At 36.3% G+C, this 11,248-nt stretch overlaps 1 protein-coding gene across 2 annotated transcripts; it reads right to left on the bottom strand.

Annotated features, from left to right (window-relative positions):
* Window positions 1-6,369: 6,369 nt before the first annotated feature.
* Window positions 6,370-7,609, bottom strand: sf3b5 (splicing factor 3b, subunit 5). Of its 2 annotated transcripts, none has more exons than XM_048204802.1 (2): window positions 7,457-7,609; window positions 6,370-6,907 (listed from the first exon to the last, which is right to left on the bottom strand). In XM_048204802.1, the coding sequence occupies exon 2, from the start codon at window positions 6,885-6,887 to the stop codon at window positions 6,627-6,629; it is 261 nt and encodes an 86-aa protein (XP_048060759.1). In that variant the 5' UTR covers window positions 6,888-6,907; window positions 7,457-7,609; the 3' UTR covers window positions 6,370-6,626. The 2 variants fall into 2 exon arrangements, with proteins under 2 accessions (XP_048060759.1, XP_048060760.1); XM_048204803.1 differs by having other exon boundaries at window positions 6,370-6,899; window positions 7,457-7,607.
* Between the last annotated feature and the right edge of the window lie 3,639 nt (window positions 7,610-11,248).

Below are 11,248 nucleotides of genomic sequence, written 5' to 3'. Positions count from 1 at the left end.
TTTAGTTGTGAATTAGATTTTGATTGAACAGAGAAATCGCCTCAATCACTACCAGACAATTTTAGATCACATTTATTTAGATTTCATCAATATTTAATCATGATAGAACCATTTAAGATATATTACTAAATTGATTAGTGGAGTATAGATTATTGTACACATTTGAAATCCTCACATCTGCATTTCATAGTGAGAAATATTCATATTTCAAGTTTGTCTGTATATCTTGTCTTATTGTGTAATGTTTTAAAGCAGTATCCAAAACAAGCAAAATCTTACAGTAAATCTAATAGGGTCATATTTTCATTTTTTTTAATTAAATGATTCCAACACTGAAGACAATTTTTTCAGAATTATGTGGCGGTTCTTTTACCACATACTACAAAATGTCCATTTAAATGTAATAGAGATAACTGATCTTTGATCTTCGATTTTTTTTTTTTTTTTTTTGGACACTTTATAGCTTTAAACCATGTATATGTTCATATATAACATGTAACAAATGTATTAGCCCATCATTATAAAGAGAAAACGCAAATATTTTAAGAAATGTCAAAAACTTGTTTAAAACTTCAAATTTTATTGTCATTTATTAGGAAAATAACAACCTGAAACAACTAAATAGTCTTTATTCACACATAATAACCCAAAAGAAAAAGGCATTTGGCCTTGATAACAGCTTGCATTATTGCTGGCATTGTTTTTATGTACTTTTTCACAGTCTCTGTTGTTATTGACTTCCAAATAATTTCTAGCTGTTCCCAAAGACTTGCTTTTGTGCGCTCTATCTTTGAATCCATTAAATTCCAACAATAATTATATTTTAGCATTAGAAACACTACTGTGACTAAAGAGCTTATGGTGGATTAACCATTACAGAAACATAAAAATGATTTTGGTAATCACCAATATTATTAGTTTAGGGCAGCTGAGGCACAAACCTTACATTGGTTGGTGGACTAATAAATTTAAGCACTACCTTTGCCAGGTAGGTTTCTTCAAGCTTCTTGGAGTTAGTCTGTCAGTTTTTTTTCTGTTTCTTCATGTAATTACAGACAGACTCAATGATTGTGAGATCAGAGCTCTGCATAGAGCATACCGGCTGTTGTCAGACTCCTTGTGCATACAAAAATCTCACTGGATTATTACAATTAATGGCAAAAGGAATGTTTGGAAATGTAAATGATATTTCCTGATACACTACAGCAAATTTTTTCAGTCTTTTTTCTTGGTCAAAATACTAAAGTGCCTAAGACTTTTGCACAGTATGAAAATGTAATATCTCTATTACATTTAAATGATCTCAGATCCCTATTGCCTTATTTTGTGCTTAATGAAAATAATAAGCTGAGAAACCTTTATGAGTGCATTTGTTTTACAAAATATTTGAGCAGTGAATGAAAGGAAATGGGACATCTGGCTGGTTTTATTTCATGCAGTATTCAACTGTAAAAGTGATTCATTCTAGTAAAACAAAACAAAACTAACAATATAAGCAGCTTGATCATAATCTTTTATTATTTATGTGTAGAGAGCATAAATATAATTTGTAGAGCTTTTGTACAATTTTATATTTATTATTGTATAATTTAGAAACAATTACTTATTACAAAAAAAAAAAAAAAAGTCGCTGTTTGGATTTAAATAGGCAAATAAGAGTGGATCATTATTGCAGTGATTATTATGTTTCTAGCATGTTATATGTTTGGCAACAGTTCTTCTAACCCTAATTGTTGGAGTGTTTAGCTTTTCATTTCTTAAAGGGATACTTCACTCAAAAATGAAAATTTGATGTTTAGTATTTATGTATTTATATCATTTTTTACCGCGATCAGACCTCACGAATCGAGTGATGAATGCCATTGGACATAGTGGTGTATTAGAGGTAAAAAATGATATAAATACTGTTTGGTTTCTCGCACAAACCGATCGTTTCGTGTCTTAAGACATCAATGTGTCGTCACGAGCCACAGGGTTTAATTTGGACTTGTCTGTCGTGTTTTATTTACTCTTATAGTCAAAGTTCCCGCTGACTTGCATTATACCACTGACAGATGGCAGCGGTTGCAGTTAAAAATCATCATTTGTGTTCTACTGAAGAAACAAAGTCACCTACATCCTGGATGCTCTGGGGGTAAGCAGATAAACATCAAATTTTCATTTTTGGGTGAACTATCCCTTTAAACAACCATGTATGAAGACATATCATGGCCCTATTCCAGAAAGACAAAGCCAAGATTCATCAGGCTCAAATTGTGAATGGTTGGGAGCATGAAGAATCATTTTTACACATGATTTCTTTGGGATGTGCTGGAGTAGGCTTTACAGCAGGCCTGGACTGGTAATCTGGCATACCGGGCAAATGCCCGGTGGGCCGACGCACTTGAGGGCGGGGCCGCTATATGATATGATTTTTTTTAATAAACATAAAAATTGGCCAACGACCGGCCCATAAAGCAGGGACAGCGGCCCATTGGTTCATTTTCCATACTGACACTGGGCTGGCCCAATCACATCTCTTAACAGACTCCAGCCCGTCCCCTCTGTTTCGCCAGAACATCTTTGGATTAGGAGGATGGAGAAACAAAAGCGCAAGTGCAAGGGGGGTGCGGAGAAGTTGCGGGCAAAAAAAATCAAAAAATTTAGAGGTTGATGCCTCAACGTGCAAAAATTACTGGCATGTTTAGTGCGGTTACTGTAGCTTCAGTTTCCAAACCTACAGTACCTGACGTGCAAAAACAGGTGAACATAGAAGAACATGGAGGAGACACCTGTAAGGCAGAGGAGCAGCAGGTGTCTGACAGTGAAGCCAATGAGGGACAGAGTAAGCATTAGAGTATAATAAAAGCGGTAAGCAGGGTAGTTACATGATTAACAGCGAGGGACTCATGATGCGACGACGACGACGATGATGCTTAAATGAATGAATATTATAAGACAACATAATCGCCGTCGTTATTATAAAGTCAGACTGTCACCTACTGCACTGGTCACTCAGTCAGCTAAAGTCAAATAGCACAGCAAAAGTTCTTTTGCACTGTTTTTTTGTAGTTAGCAGTGCCCTTGTAGCTATCAGAGTTCACTTATGCAGTAACGGCCTTTCTCATAGAAAAACCTGAAATGATGCAATTTGATTTTTCAAAAAAAAAAAAAAAAAATTCAGGTTATTATTATAATGTAATATTACTGACGATGTGTTTATTTCACAACGAGACTATAGGTGTCTATTTATAGCTGTTAGTCGTGATGATGGTCTACTAGATCTCACTTTTCAGCTATAAAAAGTTATGTTTTGTAGCTCTTGTACCCTATTACTCTGGTATGAACACTTGGTTGTTTATGGCAAGTGAATAACATGAATATCATTTTATTAGGACGTTTTTTGTGAGTAATTTGGTAGTATAGTTTTCTTTTTCATTGTTTTTAATGGGGAGTATCTAAACAATGAGAGGTAAATGTTTGACACTTAAACAGGGGTTTGTGCTCTTTAAAACAAAGTATATTTGTAATTGTAAATTATAGTTTTTCTGCTGTCTGTTTCATTGGAATTTGTTTTTTTTTTTAATTCTTTATAGAATTATCAGTATTCTACATCCACGTTCTAAGGGTTAACTAGCTTTTATATCATGGAGCACATTGTCTATCTAGAAATCCTACTCTTACTAAGTGTACTTTTAATAACTCTACCAATTAATTGTAATACTCTGGTGGGTGGTGTCCGACCGATTGTGGTGGGCCGGTCTGAGCAAAAATGCCAGGGCCATTTTTTTGTCCCAGTCCAGCCCTGCTTTACAGTGTGTTGTGATGTTATTTCCATCAAGAGGTGCATCAATTTTTGGTCAAGATCTTGTATTGACAATGCAAGAGGTGAGCACTCTGTAAAGTCTACTCCACCACATCCCAAACAGAAATAATCCCAAGCTAGAAACATAATAATCACTGCAATAGTGTACTTCTACCAGTTGAAAGGCTAACTAGGTAGAGTATGTGAAAGAATAAAACGTGAAGATGCACTGTAAAATAAGCTAATTTATTGTAGCTGCACTGGCATACAAATAAAGCCATTTTAATGCATCTTTACTGGTTAGATTCCTACAGTAGGAGACATTATCCTGCAGTGGCCAGATTGTCGATATTAAGTCAAAATGATTGTATTAACATGTCATTATTGTAAATGATCAATCAAACGCTTCCTATTATTGTAAATACTGGATGCTGTCCAGGAAATCTTTGTGCGTAAGAGGACTAAAGGAGTCAGCTGTGCTCTTGAACTGTTTTCCCAGTGACGCACTGCACAGTCGTGCATTGTGTATCATTGTACGTGTGTTTGCACACTAACTGTGGATCTGTAATGATCCCCCCCCCCCACAAATCATCCTTCTTTGAAGCATGTTAAAAGTACAGTAAATTACAAATACAATAGATAGTTCATATCTTGTAAGAAGAAATAAAACTGCCATACACATTCAGAGCAAATATTGTATATGTCGGCAAGTCACACCTTTCCCATCAAGCCCTTTTAGCTCTGTCGTCATTGGCGCCAAGTGCACTCCATTTGATTTCATGCTTCTTTTAACTTGTTTTTCTTCTCCAGTTGCTTGTGCCTCTAATCAGATGGTACTGGCATCTGTTCTTACATATTTAATTATAGATATGCTTATGTACTCATAGACACTGATTTAAATGCAAACCTTTATGATCTTATATTGAATTACAGCATGACAGACAGATTTTCAAATTAACTGTCCATAAATGATTCGCTGGAGCAAAATGACCTTTAATGTAAAAGCACATTTAGGCACTGGCGCACATAACAAGCTGACTTAAGACTTAGCTAGCATGTGACATCTCTTCCTCTGCTTATATAAATGGCTTTCAGATGAAAATTATGGCTGTTTGAGATTTTACCATTAGGGATTTAGGTGATGGCTTTATGGTTGTCTAAATGTAACAATAGCCACATCCTTAAACACATACTGTCAAGGTTAGCATCAACCACTGAATGACATTAAATGTTTGCTCAATGGCTTTTTTGTGTTGTCAGCCCAGGTGCTATTTTCTCAGAGCAACGATATGCTTGAAAGAAGAGTTTGTTAGTGTAGGAGGGCAATGTCTGACTGAAAGGGTTGTTTGTTACTGCCCTCAAAAAAAAAACCTGACCATCTGCTCAACTACAGCATTTTTATACATAATTCCTTCTGTGTAGCATCTTTCTAGGACTTTCTGGACTCAGCTTAATTCAGCATTATTCCTCATTTTAAAATAAAAATAGCTGGTCTTTTCTTCAGCACGAGCACAACCGGTGATCCGCTGTGCCGGTATGTTATTCCTGATCCTGACACTGCAGAAATGACTCTTGTAAGAATAACTCAAACTGTGGGGCCAGCTGGTGAGGATTTGCCCTGCTATGCTGGTGGCAACCGCTGACTGTCATGCTCAAAGACTGCAAATCTCTTATCAGTGAAGTCATGGAGATGCCAAATTTCCTCTGCGCTGATTCATCGGACAAACATTGGAAAAATCCACTCCTTATTCGCTTGATTTACTTGTAAATGGGCAATATACCAAAGCGAATCAAAGCAACTTTTCCATACGTTTTAGTCTCATAATTGCACTATGTAAATGGATCCGATTTCCCATTGAGAGTGAATTTAGACCAACCTTACAATGCACTTTCCTGCTATAGTAGGGGCTTTCATCATTTACAGACTTAAACTCCGCCACTCAGTTTTCCAGACCAACACAGAGACCCCAAAAATAAAGATAACTAAATTTTTTTGGCAATATAACTTTCATTAAGAATGTTAGCATTACTATATTATATAATACAGGTTAAAAATTCACACACGCACAAAAAAGAGGTTTAAAAACTTGTGCTCACCCGCATTTATTTGATTAAAAATATAGTAAAAACAGTAATATTGTGAAGTATCGTTATAATTTAAAATAATCTGTTTTAAAATATAATTTATTCCTGTGATGGTAAAGCTGAATTTTCAGCATCATTACCCCAGGCTTCAGTGTCACATGATCCTTCAGAAATCATTCTAATATGCTGATTTGCTGCTCCCGAATAATTTCTTATTGTTAGCAATGTTAAAAACAGTTGTGCTGGTTAATATTTTTTGTGAAAACTATGATACATTTGTTTAGGATTCTTTGAGGAAATTGAAAGTAAAAAAAACAAAACAAAAAAAACAACAGCATTCATTTGAAATAGACATCTTTTGTAAAATCACAATTGTGTTTACTGCCACTTTTGATCAATTTTATACATCCTTGTTAAATAAAAGTATTGATTTCTTAAACCTTTGTAATGATAATAAAAAAAAAATCTAATAATATTAAAAAAATTAAAATCAATGCATGTGTGTTAGGGTATCAACTTTATTTTCTTAAGACACACTTTCAGTTCAACAACCTATACAAAATATCACACACACAAAAAAAATCAGCATAAAAAAAGAAAAGAAAACATTGGCTGGTTCTCAAACAAGATGATTTAAAGAGCACCCACAACCCCCATATGTCCACGCTCTCTCTATATTCTCTCAGCGCATCTCTCAATGAACATATCAAAAGCAGAGCCTTATAAAACACCCAGTAGGGATTCAGTCACAATGGCCCTAAGCATCTTCAGGTTTGTCGGCTGGTGGACCACATGGCTGCAGCATCTTCTCCATCAGGTTAAAGCGGACACGAGCCTTGCTCTCGTTCTCAGCGATGGCGAAGTAATTGAGAAGATCGAAATGGCCCATGTAGGAGCAGTATGAGTCTCTGTGCTGGTTAACCAGCCATTCCCATTTGCTAGTGTCTGCGTGGCCCGTGCCGATGTACTTCGACTGCAGATGCTCCAGCTGACTGTGGATGTTGTAGCGGTCTGTCATCTTTAGAAAAGTCTGTGTTTCTGACACAAAGAAAGAAAATTAATATTAACTTAAACCCCCTCTGAGGTATAAAAACGATTGCTATTCCTCAACACACCAGAACTCAAATAATATATTTCATGGTTTTCTCAGAAATACGTATTTGTTTTCAACACATTGCCAATTTACTAAAGATGTGAGTTGATTTATTTTTCACATTAAAGTCAAGTTACGAAAAACATTCGTAATATTTTCCCTCAGAAATTAGGCTCTCTTATTCACTGTTGTACAAAAACAAGTGTGGTTGGGACTAATAACAACTGCAGATTGTGTGTTCGAGGAAGAGAAATTACATTAAGAAATAGTTTACATTATGAAGAGTTGCTCGGACAGTCGAAAAGCAAAAGTTATTCAGACTTGTCGTAAATCAAAACAGAAAAACAAATGGAACCCATCCGCTTGTACTACTTTGTGGACATTTAGTACATTTGCTGTTTAGTTGAACAGATCGCATTCATTCAAATCAAATGTCTCCTTAAATCACAATACTGTCGTTGGTTATTGTTTACAAATACTGTTATTGTACTTACCTGTGATAAAAAACCGGAGAAAGATGTGAGAAAAGTAAATGAATGGATCCTTTAACTGTACTCGTTTGTTAGCTCAGTTGCTGTGCGAGGAAACAGGCTGTAACAGGAGCGGAAAGAGTTACTCAGATATCTGTCGGTGTGGAAAATACTGCCGTAGACAAAAGTTCCGCTCGGATGAACCGCAGGAGTGGTAGGTCCTGATCACTCTGAAGAAGGGGTTTATTATTGTGATAACGACTGGCTGATTATTCTCCTTATTACACGGCTACATGGACATGAAATATTGATTTAAGTTTAAATTATACTGTATTAGTATCTTACTTGACTATCGTAAAGACTCCACTAGGATAAAATGGTCACTGGGTAGGAACAATCTAGCCTAGCAACAGGGTGAACATTTCAACAATAATAAAAAATTATCTTTCATTACTTTTTCTGTAGTATATTTATTTAGCATAAGTAGGTTACGATGTAACAAATCTTCTATTCTTTCCATCTAGTTTACATTTTCTTTCTTTAAAGTCCCCCTGAAATAAAAATGTACGTTTTTTAGCTTTTAGTATGAATATGTTAGCCTTAAGGTTATTAATAAGCTGGTGTGTTCCAAAACAATGACAAAATTCACATTTAGGAGATAAGCATTCAAATCTCTCACTTCCGCTAAAATGGATCACGGATTTTCATGACATCACATCGCACTTCAGTGTCTCGTCAAATCTTCGGTCCAATCAAATGTTCTCTAGAATCTGAAGTCCCGCCCCCTCGTACACTATCAACAGACGCTGAAGCCTCGGCTGAAAATCGGTCATCTGCTCACACATTTACTCGATTCTACATGGTGAATGGCATATAGTGCACTATATAGAGAATAGGGAACGATTCAGACAGTGTAAATATGCTTTCCTTTGACGCAAATGAAGTCCGTTTTCACGTTAGTGTCACATGAACCGCTGCAAGGCGAGCACAGTCTGCTCTGGCACAGGGACACGAGAGCACAGAGCGGATCGTATGTGCGAGTCGGCACAGACTACAAAAGGTATCTGACCCAATTGAATTCTGCACAGAATGCTGTATATAAGCGATATAAAGGACATTATGAGGAGAAACGGTTAGAGATTAGAAGGAAACAGAGGTTTTACTGAGTCTAACGGCCGAGCTGTATCATAAACAAAACGCTATTGGCTATTTAAAAAAGGGGCGGGGCTGTTCAATATATCGCCCTGTCTTCCTGTTTCAGTTGAAATTACGTCAACACATTTAATAATTTTGCGCGTTCCAACACTCCAGTTCCTGAGCTTCTAGCTATCTGACAAAGGTTGCATGTTCACCATATAGGCTACATTAAAATTAATACTGCCCAGCTGGCAATTTTTTATTATAATCAGTAGTTTTAGTAACCATTTTAAGTCAACTATTTTAACTTACCTTGATATGAAAAGACCTCAGAGTGATACAAGAAACATAAAAGTAGCACAGGTATGTTGCCATGGACAACAGCAAAATATCAATTTTAGGGTTCATCATCCACCTTATTTTTATTGTAAGAGCAGACACGGCCATTTGTAACTTGAATGTGCAAGGCTTCCGTTATTCGCTTCCAGTTATTTTACCGTTATGCTCCTTTATATTGCAAACTGGTATTTGTTATATTATTTCAATTTATTAACATAATCACACTGGTTTGTAGAGCAAATACTTTTACCGTTTACTGCACTTTGTTATTCTTTTAGTTATTTAGCAGTTATCTATAGCAGCTAATGAATCGGAAGTCCCGTAAGTCACATTCACAGAAAATAGCCTACTACGTATTGCAAAGTAAGGTGGTTAGTTACAGTCCAACAGTGTTTTTCAGAGGCCTTGGTTCAAAAAGCTTTTTCATTTCTTCCCACCGGTATTTTTTTTATTTTTATAAAAGGCTTTATTAAAGAGTTATAAGCCATGAACCAAACCAACCATGTACGAGGTGAATCACAGAACAATATTTAATTTGAAGCAAAAAAGTGTTGTTTTGATTGTGTGATGGGGGAGATTTTTTCAGAATTATGGATAATGACGTTTTTCACCAGGAATACCACTGTTAAACATGATGGCTTCAACAAAAGCACATACTAACAACCTTGTAGCACAAAGTACTGTCTTTAGAGTTTTATAAGTTTATAAAAATCGATTCACCTAGGAGAAAAGGAATGGGATTTAACCAAACTGGTGCGCTTTATAGACTATAAAACATTTGAACCTCTCAATGCTGTGACTGACCAGTCAGAATCAAATGTTCCAAACCATAATAAATGGTTATAATTGTTTTTTGAAGAAAATATGCTGATTTTCTTTGTAAAATGATGATAAAGAAACTGCAGATTTTGACTACATTAAAAAACAAAGGCTTTGTTATTTTCAGTGATCAAAAATGGAATCATCCACTTGAATGGGTTCTGTTTGGTCTCATTAATGTAATTTAGAGGAAATGACATAAATGATCTCACTTCTGCAACCAGATTTTTTCTTAACATCTACAATCTGTCACTAATGGAGTCTGCCATCTTCTACAATATCAGTGGTCAAACCCTTATCTTACTAGCAGCAGTGAAAGACAGCATGCAGCAGTTGCAAAATAGAACGTGTCTAGTGCAGTTTTCTGGGTTCATACAGCACATGTACATCTCCAAGATGTCTGTTAAAGAGCACTTCGGCTGGAAAGCATCTGTTGTGTGCAAACATCTGATAAACATCTTTTAAAAAGCCGTTTAAGTTTCTGTTGACCTCTGACAGAAAACATCTTTGGGACATATTGCAGATCAGCAAATGGTCTAAAAATACATTAGATGAAAACATTAACTAGACATCTCTGTGTGCTATCAGGGATATTTGTGTTCTCTCTTATTGTATATATAACGCGTCGTCTACTGTAAAACACTTAGTGATTCTGATATGATTGTCTCTATGAATCACCAAAATATTGTGTGATTTTTTTTTTTTAGAAAGGAGAGATAGGAGTGCAGGCTTGTAAGAGCACTTGTCTTTTAATAGTGCCAGGTGTCAGTGTATCTGTGGATATGTGATAGCTGAGAACTGCACATATAAAAATAGTAGCTGATGGCACAGAGTCAACAGTTTTTCAACATAATGACATATGGTAGAGGATGTGAAAATCACCAGTCTTTAGCTTTCTGACAGCCTCATTAATTTTAGCAGCACAGTACACCACAGAGGAAAAGAGGAAAAATAATTGAGAAAAATAGAAATGATCTGTGCTTTCCAAATGCAGTGCATTGCAAATGACTTACGCCAATGTGACTATCGCCCATTTCGGAGTGTCTATTTACACTAAGTGCAAATAGCGTCCTTTGTTAGCAAACGCTATTTCGGCCAGTCAAGTTTCAAGTCATCTTCAGTGGCGCAGCAGTAGCAAGTAAGGCTCCCACACCTGGCTTTTAAAGGTGATAGAGAGGATTTTTTCGTCGACTGAGAATCCAAAGACTGTTACTGAGTTTTTGAAATGAGCGCATGCGTAAGAACAGCCCCCCTCCTTCACAGCTCATTTCAAGAGAACGCCTCCCAAAACTCATGCACGAGTATTGGAACACGAGTGTTTATTCCATTCGCTGTGTCGTGTTTGTGGATTCATTATGTCGGACTCACCGCAGGTAACTCATAATCTGCAGTTGTTACTCCTGTGTCCTGACAAAAACATTGCATGCGGCGCCTGTGGAGTGTGGAAAGTTACTGGAGTGCGCAGCCGCGCTCGTCTCTCACAAGGAACGTCACAGCAGTGATTGACAAGCCAGAGGGCCA

The sequence above is a fragment of the Megalobrama amblycephala genome, linkage group LG10 (genome assembly GCF_018812025.1).
Source record: "Megalobrama amblycephala isolate DHTTF-2021 linkage group LG10, ASM1881202v1, whole genome shotgun sequence".
Classification (NCBI taxonomy): domain Eukaryota; kingdom Metazoa; phylum Chordata; class Actinopteri; order Cypriniformes; family Xenocyprididae; genus Megalobrama; species Megalobrama amblycephala.
The sequence above is the reverse complement of the archived record's forward strand: the minus strand, read 5'-3'. Positions and strand labels throughout refer to the sequence as shown.

Coding starts and splice junctions, on each gene's coding strand:
- sf3b5 (XM_048204802.1), bottom strand. CDS start 6,887: ATGACAGACCGCTACAACATCCACAGTCAGCTGGAGCATCTGCAGTCG.